This window comes from Engystomops pustulosus, chromosome 3 (assembly GCF_040894005.1).
Source record: "Engystomops pustulosus chromosome 3, aEngPut4.maternal, whole genome shotgun sequence".
NCBI lineage: Eukaryota > Metazoa > Chordata > Amphibia > Anura > Leptodactylidae > Engystomops > Engystomops pustulosus.
In genome coordinates, this window is record NC_092413.1 from 129,887,231 (window position 1) to 129,907,364 (window position 20,134).

Here is a 20,134-nt window from a genome sequence, read left to right on the forward strand (position 1 = left end):
TACCTCTCTGGATATATATTGTGAACAATTGTAAATAAATGTAGAAATTTATTGTCTACAATTGTCCATAAAATGTAGAAAGCTATAATTAGGCTTCATTCACATCACATTTTTGCCATCTTTTGAAAGATACCCCGGGCAGATTCCCAATGAGTCCATACAATGGAGCTCTAATACGTATCCCACTTTATGGAAATACAGTGGGATAGATTGTCCTGTTCTACCTCTCCCCCATGAAAGCTGGAGGAGGAGTGAACTGTCTGCTGATGTTAAGGGCGTTTTCCTCAATGATGTCACTGTCCTTATATGGACCTCTTTATTACCTGTCCTTCCATGGACCTGGGACCTTTGTGAGCTGTGTTCTGATTGGCTACCATGGCCAACTAGAACAGTTGTGCTCTAAGAGACTTATGACTCTCCCCCTATATGTCTATGTTTACATTAAGTGTATATGCCGGAATCTTTCCTGGTTTATATGCAGAGCACATCACAAAAAACAAAAAACCTGATATGAATGTAGTCTTACATTGACAAATGTGTGTTGCACAGTATGACACTGGTAGCACAGGTTTCAGAATTCCAATTTTAGAGTGATTCTTACATTTCTAGTATAACAGAACATTTGTAGATGATAATTTTGGTGACCTAAGTTCTGTTTATATATTTCTGTAAATGTTTCTATGGTTATGACAAATGTTTGCATCATTTCAGCATTTGTGTACATGTATGTATTCATTTCCTCTAGAGCTTAGAAGTTAACACTGTGATAAAATGTGACCTTCTGAAATGATGTTGGGTAATGATGCGAGTGTATAAAGTTCATCATTTGTAACAGATGGACAAGTTCTCTTACTTAGCGTTAGCTTTTTAATGAACAAATATGGAAGATAGGATACAGTTCAGTGATTTTCTGTTACACCTGTAAGTGCTTTGTATGTTTTGTAGAGGATCTATCACCTTTCCTGACCTATAAGTTTTAATAAATACTTGTATCCCACACAAAAAAGTAATGTTTAAGCATCATATGCATAATGGGATGGGATCTAAGTGTTATAGACTGGCAGAAGTTATAGCTGAACTGGAAACACCCTATAGACAGAATAGTTGATTTATTGAAACCTGAAAGAATGCAAGTATTTAGTAAAATAGACTGGAACGCTGGTAGGTCCTCTTTAATGTTACTGTTCCTTCCTGCTTTGTAGATATGCTTATAATAAAGGATGTACACACACTATATTGTGAGTTCTAAAATACAGAACACATGACCGAATACTGTATAAATTAACCACTTGTTTTCCCCAAGTAATTCTGCATTCATCAACATTGAAGAAACTGTGGAGACCTAAGTTTGAAAATGTCACCTAAAAAGGGCAAAACAATGCAGAATAGTCACAGTTCATAATTATCTTTTTTTGCTATGAGATGGACGCTTAAGCATGCAAAGAATTGTGAATTTCTGCCAAGTGTATGCTATGTGGAGTATTGTTATGACTGGATCAGGAGGTATATTCACAAACACTTCTATATGGAGAGAACTTAAAGCAAATCTTCTACCACAAAATCCATATGCTATGACAGAATTTTCAGATGCTAAAGATTTTTCCCCACAGTCAGCTTATGCTTGGAATCCCGTCTTTTGGAGTTAACCAAATTGGGCTGCTACTGTTCTCGGGCAGTTAAAGCCTAAGTCATCTGCACAACAGGTCAAATTGCTGTCCAGGTTGGTGCCACCTATTTACCATGTACTGATACCCTTTTGAAGCATGCTCAGGTCAGTTCTGCCTGCCTTTGCATTAAATTTGTCCTGAGCCATTGCTACCGAAATAGTATTTTATAATGATATTCCTTAATATCAGACGCAAGCTTGAAATGCCTATTTATTTAAGACTGATAGAAGCTTTTGCATGACATAACAAATAAGAGCTAAATTATTATTAGATGAAGTACAGAAGATGAACCTGCATGTTCCACACAAATAAACTTTAATCCGTTTATTCCAACATTATTCATTTCAAAATCATTAATTCCAACATAAATTTTCCAAAATATAATATCTTATATTATGGTAATATAATAATATACAGTGTTCTGGGGCATAGCTACTGTACCACTGTAGCAGTCATAATCGCTGTTACCCGGGCCAAGGTGCAGGGGGGGCAGGAAGCCCAGACTACTTCATTACCCCGTGGCAGTAAGTGGCAATTCTCCAGCATCTACCACTGCCGACATATATTATGTATGGATACCCTTAAGACATAGATATGGTTCAATGTGCATTCTAGACATTCTAGATGTACATGCAAGGCGTCCCCAGCACTATTTTTCTATGGGGCTCGGCCTTTCACAGTTTCTGATCTTAACCTCTAGGGTTGCATGCCTCATCATTAGACTTCCTACTAGTGTGAAAACGATCCTGTGATAAAATATGACATTGTATAGTTTAATTTTTTTATAGTAAATAAAGCTTACAACAGGAATTAAAATCCTTTTAATCATATAAATGCAAAAAGCTCCAGTGTTAATATAATCAATGTTAAATGCATGAAAAAGCTTTCAAATCGTAATCCATATATGATAATAGGGCATAACTGGGATCCAGCATGCACACTATTTCTAGATTCTAATAGCTAGACTAGGAATAGGCTCCAATTCTTTCTCCTATTGAAATAGAGTAGAGCAATCCTTCAGAATGCAGACACATTGCTTCCTTACCTGCTAATTCATTCTGACCTTGCACTGGCAGAAGCATTGATTTACAACCTGAGTGAATATCATTATAAAATAAGACACAAAAAGTCTGCGTGTAATGCAGTCTGTACATGGAGGCTTTTGTTCATTTTGGTGAGCTCAAGCAAATCATGATTTCATGTATATCGCATGATGCCATGAAATAATTAAAATGCAGAGAATTCCTGTCATTTTTTAATGTCCAATCATACCTGTTATCAGCCATCTGATTTTTTCCATGTGCAGTTCTGTGTGGGTTGACGTGCCCTCTCCACTGTGTGCTCGCAGTTCTCTAAATGCTCATCCACATTGCTGTGATTCCGTCTTGCCATCATTAACCAATCTTTGTGAAAATCCATACTTGCATTTTGATGTCAAAATGCTGTTTCTAGTATGGACCACCTGTCTCCTTGTTATAGAAGAGCAACACAACAACACTTGCTGATTTTAATGGATCTTAAGTCCGATAGATTCACATCAATAGTCAAATTCTTTATGAACAGCTTCCCATTTTGTAGTCATCAACTTCACCGAAAAAAAAAATTGAAAAATAATTTGAAACGTCCCAAATTCTTCAAACAAGGTCCTCATATGTGGAAAAGGACCTTTTGGGCCCCACCATCGTTTGGCAACTTCTGCAACTTTAAAGATACATCTCGGCCTTCTTCATAGTAATATTTGGTGTCACCTAGTAAAAGCATTAAGCAACATGTCATTTACTATCAGTATAATAAAAAGAACCTAAACCTTAACTCCATAAGTTAGATACCTCATAATATCATGTATTAAATCAAAATATGGAGTCCTTCTTGCAACGATAAGCAGAAGAAAAATGAACATAGTCAATATCTCTGATGCATTGTATCAATATCAGATTAGACCACTTTGTGTCAACTACAAAGCCTATGGCATGATATACACCAGCATGTACTCAGATTGTCTCCTAAAATGTGTGTTCACCTCTCATTATTCCTTGTAAGTTTACATGTCTCTTGGTGTGTTTTTTAATATTCTTGATCAGTCTTAATCATTCTTGAATGATTAAGCAACTCAAGATGTAAATGTTTGTGCCGTGCATTGTAAGTTTTATTATTGTTGATGTCAGCTTCAACTGTTTCTGGTCGAGGTCTGTTATGGTGTTGGAAGCAAAGCTATTCTATGTCAGCTTTCTATGTACATAGTACTCAACCTCCTCCTTAATCATTGGAGTAGCAGATGTTATTGCACCTGTGGAAATTGGATTTGGTTTTACAGAAGTACCCAGTATCACCAAAGCACCAATTTGCTATAGAAACCGTTGTATCAAACGGTTTTTATACCTAGATAAAATGGGTGCAATAACATTTGCTGTATGCACATTTTCTAATATGTCAAACTTCTCTTCCAGTTGGACCTCCTACAGATCTAAATTTTGAAATAGTAAATGAGAATACTGTTCGGATGTCATGGCAAAGGCCAACAGAGAGGATAAGAGGGTACAAGATTACTATTGTTCCAACAGTTGGTAAGTCACTTCCCAGTGAAGGGCCCTGTCTCTCGTTCAGTTCATGATATTTGTACAATGATGTTTGGAATGAGTAATAGTGCGTTTTGGCAGTTGTATGTCATTTATACAATTTAGCTTTCCTAAACCCCTCTTCTGTTAAACATACAGTTCACAATGTTTTTCTTGCCTTATTTGAGCCTGACGACAATGCCAAATATTATGCTGCTGGATTACAGAAGAGTGATATAATTCAGAGTTTCTAATATTCTGCTGATAAGGAATTACAAGTTTATTTCAAGTGGCAAAGTAGAATTGTTTCTAGGAATCTGTCAGCAGGACTGATTTCATTAGTGGTCATATATGAGGTAATCTGTCCAAATAGATAATATTTCTATAAACTACCATTAATAAGTCTGAGCTTTACTACACAAATGGTCAATGAGGAAGAGGTATTACATCACCAAAACACCCTTTTGTTGACAATTGTTGTATTTGGCAGATAGAGTAATAGAGTTTTGGTAGAGGGTATGAATAGAAGATAGCAAAAGGAAAGTAAAACCTAAAAGAAAAAAAAAACTTATTCTTCACACATATAACTATGGGTAGAACTAATAGGTAAAGCATTGATGTCTGTCAATTATCTGCTCCCCTTGCTAATGCTATTCTTTATAGCACTTATAGCAATAAGGCCTCATTCAGATGGTCATTATGGGGGACAAGTTCACGGCCCCCATAGACATCTGTGTCTCCCGGTGACACGTTGTATCACTGCACAGGCACCAAGTCAGGTGGCTGTGCCTATGGAGGGAGAAGGGGTGAAGAGGGCTAGCCACTCATTCTCCCTGTGCTCGCCTGCGATCTGGATCCCTAACTTGATTGTTGAGGACACAGCTTAGGCCAAATTATATTCACTGGGGGATACATCCTCATCAATTTTTCAACATTCCATTTTAGTTCTATTTTTATTTTTGTACTTATTTTTGTGACCTAGAATCATTCGCAAATAAATTCTAAAATATTTCAGGATGGGGAGCTTATAATAATGAAGTAATATAGCCTCTAATGTTAAACAGAATTGTGAGTCAGAGGATCTGTTTTTTAATAGTTGTCTGAAATATACTTTGTTTAATGCTTACCAGATGGACCAGCAAAAGAATTGGATCTTCCAGCTTCCGCAACCCAAACTGTACTAACAGAACTTATACCAGATGTTGAGTACGTTGTCACAATACTCTCCTATGATGAATCGGAGGAAAGTTTACCTGTGTTTGGCCAACTTACAAGTAAGTACTCAACTGACATTCATCATTGAAATGGTTACAAATGGACAACCCACCTGTTTTCACTATCAACAGATGGCACTACACAATCGATATGGAATGTCTTGTTTTAGTCTTGTTATGATCAATTTTAAGCAATTATTGTATCCACCTTACAAAGCTGTAATGGAGAAACGTTGGGGAATGCTTACAACATGTGTTTTTTTTCAAATCTCAGATCACGTCAGCTTAACCAGGTTCTTTAAGGTTGTATAGTATGGGTTTTACATCTTAATTTTTTTTATAGAAATATGCAGTGTTTCAGAAAGTTGTTCTTACAATCCCTAAACCATAAAAAGTATTAAGGCTTTCTATTTCCTGTTTATTACCTTTTGCCTGATGACTTTTCCCGTTATTACCATGTGTCACATGGCATAACTACCAATGTTTCCTTATCACTCATTCCATGCCCTTTTTTCATAGTTTAGTATTAGATTATATATAACATTTTTACTTATTAGTAACTGAGCATTTCTTTTCAAGTGATTAAAGAACCATGGATTAGTTTGTGCATACTGTACTTGTGATACTTTCACGAACAGCAGATTTGTTGTAGAAATGTCTGGGAATGTTTCTTTCATTGGAGTGGGACTTGATTTAATCCATGTAATAGCTGCCAAGACCCATTAATACAGGTCAATGGAATGGATTTTAGGTTGCAGAAATTTACAACAAACCTGTGTGTGTGGAATTGCCTTTTTTAATCAACTTTTGGTTTTTACTTAACAAACAGCATAAGAAACCTGAAAAAAATAAATGTATGTAAGTGGTCGTATTCTTTCAATAGCTGACCTCCATCATTGGTCAACAGCTATATCCGTCTGACCCTGAAATTTGTGTAGCTAAGTTTTGCATGGGGAAAGGATATGGCTAATTCACCTCTTGACTTTCTCATCAGTTTTTTTGGCATGAGTTGGGGATTATTCATATGACCTTGTGCCATGTGAAGTCCCATTTTTTAATGGACAGTACACGGGGGGGAATTTATCATCTTTCAAATGAAAAACTGGCAGATTTCTTTTCCCATTGCTGCGCCTTATATATGAAGTATTTTGGTGGTTTTCCAACACTCACCACTTTTGAATCCAACACTTTTCCGGGTCTTCTATTTTTCAGACTCATTTAGTGGCACAGATTTTGGCTCACAATTAGAGCTAGGGAGTTCTATTTCACTTTCATGAATATGGAGACAGGCCTTAACCTTAACCTTTATGTGCAAAATCATTAACCCCTTGCATAACAAATTAATATCACACTGAAAAATATAGCACGTTTCCAGTGCCACCCTGCGCCAAAATGTATAAATGCCCCCCTGTGTGTCTGTAGTCTCTCTCTCTCTAGTCTGAAGTGGGTTGATCACTGAAAGACTTTTGTGTTAAAAATTGATGAATTGATGTCTGTTTTTTACATCTAAAAATTGGCTTGGGCAAATACATATAGCCTTATTGTTTGTTAAAGCCAGATGTGGAGGCTACACTGACTTAAGATATGATAGCAACATGTGCGCCTAATTCATCTGTTTTAGCAGGTAGTTATTAATGCAAAAACTGAAATAACTGAGACATGACTTGGCACAAAGCTGTTGAGGTACAAATTCTGGTACGTCTTATCTCCCTTCCTGCCAATGTTATTCTAAATTGTATGATCACCAATAAAAAGAAGATTACTTACTTTAGATTTATTGCTGAGGCTGGGAGGTAGGTAGGTAGTCAAAAAGGTGACAGAGCTAGAGCTTGCAGGAAGGCTAAAAGCCCATTTTCACTCTATTTGCCCTTTTTACATGCATGAAATGGAGAAAAATATACAAAATCTCACATTCTTTCTATTCATTGTGAGTGACTACACCGGATATACAGTACATAGAAATGGGGAGTTGTGATATTTTAATATAATTCCTGTATTTAGCTCCCCCCATTAATACCCTCCCTAGACTCTACCCCAATCAATAGGAATCTTGGCTAGAATGTGCCTCAAAGGGTTATTCAAGGATTTTTTTTTATCACTAATTGTAAGTCATTGATATCAGAATGCTGGGGTCTGACACCTCATACTTCTATAATCATCTGCTTAAAGCAGTCATGCCGCTACTGTGTGTACTGTTTCCTACATTTCCCGGACTTCATGATAATCAGCCTTTTTTCATATTAAGTAAATGGGCTTTGATTTTGATACCAAGCACATCCACTACACAATGTAGAGTGTTGTTCTAGGTCTACTGTGTAGAAGCTACAGCCCTCATCCAAACACGGAGGTCTCTTCATATATTCATCACTTATCGTATTGATAGGTGATCAATTAAAGAATCCTGGAAAACCCCTTTAACTCATTAACAAATACATTGTGCATAGATAAATGTGTGCAATACTTATTGTTCAATCAATTCTCTTTCTTTTTTTCAGTTCAGACAGGAGGTCGAGTAATGACAGAGGATAAGAAAGTGGTCACCACTGATTCGCCAAGTACGTTCACCATAGAAATGTTATGGAAACATCTGTAATAATGAATGAGATAGGGTTAAGGGCCATTTTCATATATCTTAGTAATTGCTTCTCCCTTTGCAACCATTGAAACAGAGCCAGGCATTAGTTGTTATCCTCATATCCTCAGTATTTATCTAGTGACTGCTGAAACATAGGTTATTAACTATCCAATAAATTAAATGCACATTAAAGCGAAGGACAGGCAGGTTGTGATAACTGCTAATTAGGAATGGCAGTATTCCTGAATTATTATGTCCAGTCTTTCCATATACTTCTCTCTTTATATGAACCAAGTGTGCACAGGCTCATTTTCCATACTTAATCGTTTACATGTATAATCTAAGCAGCAAACTGAGCTTGTCTGTATCCTACGTGATTACTTTGGCAATGCCTTTATAAAAGCAGAATTGTTTATTTGAGAAAACGGTAAAACCCTACTAAATGTTATAAATTCCGGAGGAACTTTGAAGCTGAAAGAGCTCTGGCATTCATTCACCATGTGACTACAAGAGTTGATAGAAGCTTCCATGATGACATGTGATATAGTATATTCTAAGACAATCTACATCATTTTACAGCATTATTCATCCCTAGCCAATGCACACACATAGAAGTTGAATATGATGAACATGAGGCGAGGACATATGGCTTGATGTAAAGTAATATTCATAAAAGTCAATGTTAGGTAAGAAGGAAACTATAAAACCCCTCTGTTCTCTAAAACCTCTGAGTTTTTTTAGGCTTATATGGGGCTCTACTATGTTTCCCAATGACAGATGTAATCATTAAACGTGCAAATATATTATTGATAATTAACATCATGTACATCAATAATTTACACCTTGTGCCCTTTTATTATGGAAGTGATTAAAAGTTTTTGTCGGAGTGCTTCTTTAAGACAGTATAGACTGCTTTTCCACAGTTGTTAACGCCATATGCAAATAAAGAGCCAGCAATCTTTTCAAGGCTTTACAAAACAATAGCTGTTTGTCCATAACCATAGTCAACTTTCTTAACACGTTAAAGAGCCATAATGCTGTGATGCATGTCAAGAGGAATACAGCAAATCTACATAGTCAGCAGCAACAATAGCCAGGAATTTGGTTACAACTTCCCTGAGATAACTGATCAGGGATAATTAACCTCCTAGATGCTATCCCAATTGATGGCCATGGTATGTATAACAACCCTACATAACTTCATAAGCAAAAAACTTGCTTAGATTTATAGAAAAACAAAAGCATGTTGTCTCTAAGATGGTGAGGATGATGAAACAAAAACATGTATTGTGTCCTTTTTGCCCAAATTGGCAATGTCATAAAGAAGTAATGTTGCCTGAAAAGTTATTCTCATTACTCTTTTTTTGTTACATAAGGGTGTTCTATAAGTGCAGTTGCTGATGTAGTCTTTCTTGTGGATGGCTCTTGGAGTGTTGGAAGAAGCAACTTCAAATTTATCCTTGACTTCATGGCTTCCTTGGTGTCGGCATTTGATATTGGAGAAGACAAGACAAGGGTCGGTGTGGTCCAGTACAGTTCTGATACCAGAACAGAGTTTAACCTGAACAGATATTATAATAAGAATGAGTTACTGGCTGCTATTAAGAGAATACCTTACAAAGGAGGAAACACAATGACAGGTACTTAGATTCTCCAAGTCTATATGGCTGAAGTTTTTAGGATTTGTTAATTGTCTAGAGAATTCTAGAGAATGTACTGTGTGTTTTACTTCTATCTTAAGTGGATCTTATACTGTAGGTGGTATTTATGGTACATTAGCATATTATGGCAACCAGCCAGTAGTAAATAAGTTGACCGACTTCGGAGGGGAATGCCTTGAATGCATGGTAGACATCCGGTCTGAAATGTGACCCATTTTTGCATGACATGCTAAAATAGAGCTTCTTATTCATATAGACATATACACATTTATGCATATCACAATTGACAAAGTGGTGCCAATTTTGGTCAAAAATGTATTTCACCCACTCTAATCCAGTTGATTTGGCTCTGCTCTTTTTCATGGACAGTGCTGACATCACATCTTACATATTGTTTAAATATTCATTCAAATATATCAGTTGTTCTCTATTTTCAACCTCAAACCTGCAGAACTGATAGCAAAAGGATGCATAGCTGATGGCTATATGTGATGAGCCCTAAGTCTAAATAGCAAATGCTAAATTCAATTAATTAAATTATATGCTTTTATTTTCAGGTGAAGCAATAGAGTACTTGATAAGAAACAGCTTTGTTCAATCCGCTGGATCGAGGAAAGGATTTCCTAGAATTGCAATCATTATAACCGATGGAAAATCCCAAGATGAAGTTGAAATTCCTGCAAAAGAGCTTCAGAATTTAGGAGTTGAAGTGTTTACATTAGGTAAGAAAATGGTGTCATTATTTACTGTATATAGAGCATGTATATTCCCTAAACCTGGGCAAATAATGATCATTTAAAATCAACATGAAGGTATAGCTAAAATTAGAAGTCTGCTGTTTTTGGTTGACAACTTATGTTTTGTAATAAATTGAACTTATGTGTCTTTGTTTCACCTTATATACTCTTTATACAATATGCCAATAATTAATCCAACCCCATCTGCTTTCAGTGCTTCATATCTTTAATATATATTTATATATTTGGATCCATGAACGTTATAAACTTGATAAAAAATATTATGGGTTGATGATGCTCGCCAGATCTATCAGGAGGCTTTAACCTCCGGCACAGTTGTACGCCAGATCCTACATGGCATAGAACCACACCCCTGCCTGCACCCAAACATGTTGCCAAAATGCCGTAGGGGGTGAAATAAGTGCAATTCCCAGATCTGCGGCAGGAATTGCGACTAAATAATAGCTTGTACCTTTGTTTTCAGGTGTACACGTAGTGATAAATCCCCCCTATGTGTTATACTTATTTCTTATTACTGTTTGACGGTGTTCTTTGCTGGTCATTAATAATTAACCTGAATTATAGAAAATCTTCTAAATATAGATTAGTAAAAAATGATGTATCATTTTGTTTCTTCTAGGAATTAAGGCAGCAGATGCAAAAGAGCTGAAACAAATGGCTTCCCTACCTTCTTTAAAGCATGTTTACAGTGTTGCCAATTTTGATAACATTGCTGAAGTGCAGAATGAAATTATTAATCAAGTTTGCTCTGGAGTCGATGAACAACTAAGTGAACTAATAAGTGGAGAAGAAGGTGAGAAATGCTTCTGTATATATGTCTTTTTCTAATTTTTATATAAGTAAAGCTGGGTAATTGATGTAATATTGGTGAGTCTGCGGGCTGGGTTGCCATAAAGTCACTCAAATCAGTTACCCTAGGCTCCTCACAGAGAAACATCCGCTGTGTGTAATGAGGTGAGGTAGTTGAACAATAGTAGTGCAACACGTCCCAGCACTCCAAATTTTAGTGAAGTTGATATTTTCTTTATCAGTGCATCATGTTAAAAAGCAATCATTGTTTCAGGATCAATCCAAGAATCCTTACATAACAAGGAATTGCTGAATTCCTTATTTAAATAAACCCATTCCATTGGGCATCAGTTCCAATATAAGATGGACAAACAAAGTAAAGAATAATAGAAACCTATTATTAATGTCAAAAAGGTCTTGTTTTGTAAATACAATTGACCAGCAAAGATTAAGAAGTTGTGAATAGCAGATACTTGACACTGAGTACAATAAAAGCCGTCAAAGAATTGGTAAAGCTGTTTAAGACATCAAGAAGCAAGATTAAGGATTGTATATCCATATCATGGATAATGGATTTATACAATAATCCACTTATACATAAATTGCTTGTTATCTTTAATGGGAATAAATCTTAAAGGAATATTCCCTCAAAGACAAGTTTCTTAAATGTACTCCAGATAACAAAATAACACATTCTCTAATTCAATGTTATTAGCAAAAATACAGAATTACAATCTGTTTATTTCAATCCTGGTGTACACAATTTTGGTTGCCCTTAGACCCGACACTGGATCTTCTAAATTAAGGGTCGACAGACATCTTGTTTTTCTGTCTAACACTGTGCTGAGACCCCTCTCTGCTCTCTCCATCTAGCCCCCACCCTTGAATTCCAAGGATAGTTCACACAGACACACAGACACTGACTTCCTGTTGGCAAACAACACATCACATTGTGAGGAGAGTAAAGCTACAGAGAGAAAAGATCTTTATCTAGGGGAGGGGGAGGGAGGTATATAGCAGAACTGTGTGTGTTATAGGTGAATTAGCAGAGCTGAGTGTCAATGTGTGTTATATGCATCTCATGAATCTCATCATCTCTCATCTCTGATCTGTCTCATCTCTTTCTCTATATGTCCGATACTAGTACAATGTTCAGAAGGTAAATGAAAGTGTGTATAAATTCTGTACCCTGAGAATCTAGCCACAATGTCATCTCACAGCATCTCATACAGCGCTAGAGTAATAATAATGTGTCTGCTTAGAGAGTCCCCACGCATACTCTAGAATTTTACACTGACCATCACTGAGTGATAGGAGCTAAATTAAAAGTAAGGGGTTAAAATTGATCTTTATTGTGTAAAAATCACCAGGGGATTGAAATTTGAGAATTTTATTTTATGGGCAAACCCTTTTAACAAAGGTTGTAGCAGCCCACACAGGCGGTGAGGTTCTCATTTAGAGAACCTGTGCTGGCCACAATTGACCGAATGATTTGGAGACACAAACATTTTGTTTGTGGGGGAAGTATATGAAATACTGAAATTATTGGTATTGGTAGAACAATAGCTGCCAAAATGTTAACAGACAACAATAGCTGTTTTGTTAACAGACACCCCAGTACTGTAACTGTATATTTTGTTTGATTCAGTCTTAATTTCTGATATGTTCCTATATATATGTTCCTATACATATATATATGTTTTCATCATTCAACTTTTTGTATAAACCTTATTCCTTTACTATGATGCCTGTTCCATTATCTGATTGCCATATAGCAATACAGGGATGTAGCTTATGTATAGCTTGGGCCTATGTAGTGGTTAGTGTAGATCTAGCATTACCCCCTTAATATTTCTTCATGCAAACCTGTTGGATGTGTGTGTTGAGATCCTTTCTCTTGCAATGTGTCCATGGCACTCAATCTGGATTTAAGAGAAGAAATATGGTATTTTTTTGTACCATCTGACTTAATCAGATGATTGATTGTTTTGAATATTGTAATTTATTCTCATCTAACTTCATCCATTTCTGAAGATAGGTACCTTTGCTTTGTTGTTTCTATATTTCTGCTGTGCTACTAGAAACACACAGCTCTGCACAACTCTCCACATTTCTGGTTCCAAGGCTAATATTTAAATAAGTATCCTACCACTTTCTACCTCAAATATAGTAACATTATTGACTTTGACTGTGTAGTTGCAGCTACACATTCAACTGTACTTTAACAGTCTGCATTATATGCATAAATCAATCAAATATCTGTAATTGCAACAGTGTGTTTATGTCTCCCCCATATTGGGGCACATTTACTTACTTTACTTACCTGTCCTGCACAATCCCAAAAGTGCATTGTCCAACCGGAATGCACATCTGCCGCGATTCTCTAAGATCATGTGCCCAATATCTTGCATGCGTCGCTTCCCCGCTCAGGTCTGCCAGAGTTCACCTTCTTCTTCCTGGTGCATGTAAGTGCATTTCCTTGCAACACAAATTGAATCCTGCGCTCAGTCCGAATCAGTCGGATCATCAGATGACCCGCCCCCGATCTCTGTCGCATGAAAGCCAGTGTAGCTGCGCGATAATTTGATTGCATGCAACACAATTCCCAGTTAAATACCTGTCACAGGGGCGCAAATCCCGAAAACTTCAAAAAAACGACGAACGTGCGATCCATGGACCCTTAGTAAAGAAGCCCCATTGAGTCAGACCATTAAAGCTGATACATAATTTTTTCACAAACTTATGGTTGTAGCAAGCACAAATAGGATAGAACTATTCAAAATATTTTAATAACTGGACATCATTTATAAATAGTGCATAGTTTCACTTTAAATATCTATAGGCATCTGTATGAATATTTTCATCAAATCCAAATATTCTCAATTTATTTATTCCCTTTGTTAAATTCTAGCTGTGGATCCTCCTTCAGACTTGAGAGTGACAGAAATTTCTTCTAAATCCATGCGGATCACCTGGAGGCCTTCACCAAGCCAAATCACAGGCTACAGAGTTCAGCTTATTCCAATGTTGGCAGGAAGTAAACAACAAGCCTTAAATGTTGGACCTCAAACTACAAGCCTTACTCTGAAGGATCTCTCCCCAGATACCGAGTACCAGATTAATGTATTTGCAATGAAAGAACTCACAGCAAGTGAGCCAATCTCAACACTGGAAAAAACCCAGGCAGTGAAAATAAGAGTTGGTAAGATATTGACTTGAATTGTTTACCTTCCTGTTTAAAGAAGTTTCCCTGAACATAAAAAAAGAAAAACAATATTTTCGACTTAACATGCCATGCAACAGTGTCCAAAGGCTATAACATATGGTATTGTATTTCACAGAATGTTCCGGTGGAGTGGATATCAAAGCTGATGTTGTCCTTCTTGTTGATGGCTCCTATAGTATTGGAGTGTCAAATTTTGCAAAAGTCAGAGCCTTCTTAGAAGTTCTAGTGAAAAGTTTTGACATTTCACCCAACAAAGTCCAAATCAGTCTTGTCCAGTACAGTCGAGATCCAGTCACAGAATTTGCTTTGAACAAGTATGACAGTATTGAAGATATTCTTCACGCAGTAAATACATTTCCATATAGAGGTGGCTCTACCAATACTGGCAAGGCTATGACTTTTGTTAGAGAAAAGGTGTTTGTTGAAAACAAGGGAGCAAGAGCAAATGTCCCCAGAGTCATGATACTCATTACTGATGGAAAGTCTTCTGATGCCTTTAAAGACCCAGCTATTAAATTGAGAAACTCAGATGTGGAGATTTTTGCTGTTGGTGTTAAAGATGCTGTAAGAACTGAACTGGAAGCTATTGCATCTCCACCTACTGATACCCATGTCTACACAGTAGAGGATTTTGATGCCTTCCAAAGAATTTCCTTTGAGTTAACACAATCCATCTGTCTCCGTATTGAACAAGAACTTGAGACAATAAAGAGAAAATGTAAGTTTATAATGTACATGCCTTTATGCACTACATTCAGAACCAATATAATCAATGCTTATCCAGAACATAGAAAAGCTCTTATTAGCCATTAAAATGTTATTTCGACTGCTGTGTTTACATCTTAGATCTGATATAGACAAAAAATTTATTAGGGCAAGGTGGAGAAGGGAGCGGGAGTGAGCGCTCCTCACCCTTCCCTTCTCCATTAAATGTAGAGTGGACGTGCTGTAAAAACAGCATGTCCTAAATCTTGTAGCACGGCCGCCTGGCTCATTAACAGTGCGGTGAGACACTGTGTGCTCATCGTACCATGACCATTTGCCATAGACCTCTATTGGAGCCATTGAATGGCCGCAAATTGTGTGGCAATATCACCAGCCCCCACATGGTCGTGTGCATGGGGCCTAAAATAGTAGTTGAAAACAGTTCTCATGGTAAAAATCTTTGTTTGATGTTGTTACAGCTTTAACCCCTGCTCAGAATCTAACTTTTTCTGAAGTCACATCCAGAAGCTTTAGAGTAAACTGGTCGCCAGCAGGCGAAGATGTTGTAAACTACCTTGTCAAGTACAGAGTGGCTGTTGGTGGAGAAGAGATTACAGTATCTGTTCCTGGCACAACTACTACCACTGTTCTCAACAATCTCCTTCCAGAGACCACTTATGCTGTAACAGTTTCTGCAGATTATGAAGAAGGAGAAAGTCCTCCATTGGAAGGAGAAGAAACCACACTAGAAGGTAAGACTAATAAGGCAGAAAGGATATAAAAAAATAAATTAAAAGAACAGACCAGTGTGAATTGGAAAACAAGTGTTACACAATGTAGAGGTGAGAGAATCTTGGTAAATTTGGTATGAATCTGTAAATTTCAGACATTGAATCTGGGTTGGTAGTGTCTACCAAAGGGACCAAGTTGTTTTCTGAGTAGCAGTGCAAAATATCACATTTGTTAAATGAACCAAGACTAGATTAGGATGGCGAAGGCTGAGGGAAATTTTAAAAGTGGACCAAACAAAATAGGACCTTTTAATTTAAAATCCTTTATTTTAGAGGACCAAAAGAGCTTTTATTCCAATTCATCGATTTTAGAGTGTTTAAAAAAATTGGAAGATCAAATCTTGAATCTCTCATGTAGGAAATTAAAGAGAATTACCTAAAATGGCTCTTCTTACTTCATCTGATCTCTGTAACCTCTGGAACCAAGCTGTTGAGATATTTTAGGGCATTGCCTATTTATTCATACTTTAGAACATTAAGTAGATGGATGAGAAGCATAACAAAGTAATTATATACTAAGTGTCTCATAAATTGTTTAAATATACCCATACCCACTAAAAGCGAGCTGGAAAGAGCCTGGTGAGTCAACCAGTCAAAGTTTTCTAATAAATACTTGCTGGGAGGTATCTTTGTCTTCATTATACCAATGCTCAGCTTATTTGTGAACACATTTTGGCAGCAATGAACATTTTTAACATACAGTTCTGTTAGACCTAATGAAGTGAGGCACTCTATTAGTTTGAATAGCTTCTCTGCTCTGGTAAATCTAGTTTAAAGTCAACTAAGCATACATTTACTGTGTTGTAGAATCTCATTTTATGGCATAGTATTATATTAATATTAATATTATTATTAATAGCTTCACATGTTTAACCATGTTTGGTAATTTATGTAGATAGTAAGTTGTGTTTTTCACCTTAATTTTGTAGAGAAAGGAGCACCTCGAAACCTTATAGTCAGTGATGAGACCACGGATAGCTTTAAGGTGGGCTGGTCACCGGCTCCCGGAAATGTCTTGAGGTACAGGATAGGATATCGTCCAGTTTCTGGGGGAGAACGAAAAGAAGTAACAGTCAAAGGAAATGAAAGAGCTGTAACCCTACAGAATCTTTTATCTGATACGAAGTACCAGGTATCTGTAACTCCTGAATATCGCTCAGGTCCAGGGAAACCTCTGCAAGGCAATGGAGCAACCGAGGAAGGTAAATGATACATGGCCAATTGTCTTTATGCCTTCAAACTTCATAAAGTTGTAAAGATTCATCCATTGTTAAACAATTTGCGTTGTTTTCTTATGTACAGTGTTAGGAGAGCCAAGAAATCTGAAAGTGTTTGATGCTACCACTTCTAGCTTGAGGCTATCATGGGATGCAGCGCCTGGCAAAGTAAAGCATTACCTAGTAACATATACACCAGCTGCAGGAGGAGAACCCAAAGAGGTTACATTGAGAGGGGCTGTAACTGACACTGTATTAGGAGAACTGGATGCTGGTACAACATATTCCCTCTCTGTAAATGCTTTATATGGATCAGGAGCTGGATCTGCCCTATCCGGTGAAGGAACTACTCTTGATGGTAAGACTTATTGTTGTTATTTTCTAAAGCAAAGTTTTATTTTCGTGTAATTGTAGCTTCATAATGCTTAGTAAGGAATGACTGTGGTGAGAATCGATATTTGTTGTGTTATGATGTTCCAGGTTATTGTAGCAACAGTAAGAAACCAATGAAGCTAACCTAGAGAGTAACCAGATACCAGCTATTATTTTCTAGATCCTTAAAAGGAATAAATAATGAAAAACTTTTGGTAATCTCAGGTAGTGGCAATGGTAAACTTTTTAATCTTACCTCAAGGCCCCTTTCACACCACTGGATATTTTCGATGGTATGCTAGCTGTACCGTACTGTTTCGGCATGCGCGGCATACAGCCACATGCCTTCGAATGGGCAATACATTCATCTATATGAATGGATGTATTGCCCATAGTACTGTACACAGGAAAAAGGTAGAGCTGGATCTATCTTTCCCTGTATGTACAGCCGTACAAGATCCTCTCTGCAGTGATTGGCTGTGAGCCTATGTTCGTGTGAAAGAGGCCTAAATATGTTAGTGGCAGCAAAATGGCATGTGGGTTAGAATCAAGGTTACTAATTTAATGAAAGTCAGAATAAAAGAAAGACTCCAGGGGATATCCATTATATGCCAGAACTATATGGACTGGAGTTTGATGTTGGCCTCCCCACCTTGGTGCACACATCAGGAAGTTTTGGCCTCCTGATGTATTTCGCAGGCGGCTGCACCGCCAGACGGGTCTACGCTAGGTCCTGCCTGACAAAGAATTTCATTATAGCCTGTAAACTTTTTGGTCTGAATGTTCAACTCTGCTGCCAGGGTGGAGATGGCATTAAGGAGGAAATAATCATAATTACTGGCGATTCTCTAGTCATAGTTATTATTCAGGACTTGTACACCAAAAAACTGGTGTACAAGTCCTGATAAATGACCCCATTCTGTCTAGAAAGCTTCTCTATGTCTATACGTACGATTCATGAGGGTAGCCACACAACTCTTTATTGCATAGTTCTTTCTACCTAAAACTGAATTTCCACCAAAGACTAAAATGCAATGTGGTGTAAAAGTACTTTCTAGGCACTTACTTCTGAGCGTAACATTACTTTCAAAAAGCTCAAATCAGGGTAATAATTACTTTTAATGAGATCTAGTGTGATTTGTTTTATTATGACATACTGTGACATGTATTAGTGTTATACTTTGTGTTATGTGCATAACAATTTTCCAATAAGCTGAACTCTGTCGACAAACTACATATGAGAAATGTATCAAAATTATGCAGATATATTAATGAACATTTGTATAGCTGGTCAATTCAACGCATTCTAAAAAGACGTAATCAGTCTGTAGCCAGTTTACAACCTGTAACCTATCTACAGGATAGGAGATGTTTTTTTGATCAGTGGGCTATCATCTGCAGGGATCCTCACATAAACGGCGACCCGTTGTACTTTTATTTCAATTGTGATTTGATGGGCTATACTGTACACAGTGCTCCTTCATCTATCTCTATAGATAAAGGGAACAGCTCTCATTAGATATATCTTAGAGTTGAAAAGACTGGTCAATTTAGATTGGGATATAAATGACTTCTATTCTGATGAATGAAGGTGTCAGCAGATGGAACGCTCCAAACCAGATATTCTTGTGAAAAGGTGATATATTGGCCAATTCTTTTAAGCCACCTTATGAATGAGCATGTCATTACAGTGCAAGTGAATGGACCAACCATCCCAAGTTGTTTAGGTTCTCTTGTAATATATTTCGGACTGAGAAGTTGCACAGTTCTCCAATAAAGTCTTTATTATGTCTTCTAACCATAGATCCACTTTAATCTCTTTGACTTAACAGGAATGTCTTAAATATTATAAGTGATTTGCCATTCCAAAAACAGAGTTTTTAGCCAATTATCATATAGCACTTTTTGCCTATGCAGCAAAATGATGCATTGAAGGAAATGAAAGAAGACTCTTTGTACTGCAGACATTTACAATATAGGCCCTGACTGATGATTTAAACAGAAGACATAGATTTTTAGCTGACCATACTTTATTTCCAGGCATTGTTGAGTGAGGGGAAAAAGGAACCTGATATGCTGGAGGTGGACAGTCTTTTCATTTTAATCTTTTGGACAGAAAAACCTTATTTTTGTATTTTTCTTGTGGTGCCTGGCACACAGTTATCTTTTCATATGCACAGCACTAATGCAAATTGCAGGCAGCTTTCCTTGTTTGTCCTACAGTTTAATGGCCCTACAATACAAGTTATTACCCAACCTTGTCATAGCCCAAATAGAAACGTAATGGAAAATACAGGCAGAAGAGCTGGGAATTCAATAATCTGTGGCTACTTTTAAATGCTACTGTTTTAGCAATCGAGTTTCCCAAGAGCGAGGAGGTGGTTAGAAGAATCTTGGCACACGTTCATCTTTTACAACCTAAAGCAAAATGCATACACAGACTACACTTTACGTGTTAATCTATTAAGCCTTGATGTTGATTGCTGAGATAAAATTGTGTTTCCATTGCTGTAAGCAGAATTGAGAGTAGCCCAACCCACGCATCTTAAAAATGTGCCATCTGATTACAAAAGAAAACTTAGTTATCCCATTTTTCCTAACAGT

The 20,134-nt window shown here is 37.0% G+C and overlaps 1 protein-coding gene across 4 annotated transcripts in view; it reads left to right on the forward strand.

Moving 5' to 3' along the window:
• The window catches only part of COL12A1 (collagen type XII alpha 1 chain), a 124,320-nt gene that overhangs the window by 8,793 nt on the left and 95,393 nt on the right, over positions 1-20,134 (forward strand). For 3 of the 4 annotated variants that reach the window (XR_011854222.1, XM_072142113.1, XM_072142112.1), the window contains exons 3-13: positions 4,115-4,231; positions 5,353-5,496; positions 7,932-7,991; positions 9,388-9,651; positions 10,230-10,394; positions 11,050-11,223; positions 14,131-14,421; positions 14,561-15,163; positions 15,630-15,902; positions 16,871-17,143; positions 17,244-17,516. The exons of the other annotated variant lie outside the window; for it this stretch is intronic. Coding sequence is in view for 2 of the 3 variants with exons in the window: in XM_072142113.1 (XP_071998214.1) it covers positions 4,115-4,231; positions 5,353-5,496; positions 7,932-7,991; positions 9,388-9,651; positions 10,230-10,394; positions 11,050-11,223; positions 14,131-14,421; positions 14,561-15,163; positions 15,630-15,902; positions 16,871-17,143; positions 17,244-17,516 (2,637 nt within the window). In the remaining variant the exon portion in view is untranslated. The remainder of the gene's footprint in view (positions 1-4,114; positions 4,232-5,352; positions 5,497-7,931; positions 7,992-9,387; positions 9,652-10,229; positions 10,395-11,049; positions 11,224-14,130; positions 14,422-14,560; positions 15,164-15,629; positions 15,903-16,870; positions 17,144-17,243; positions 17,517-20,134) is intronic. 4 annotated transcript variants of the gene reach the window in all.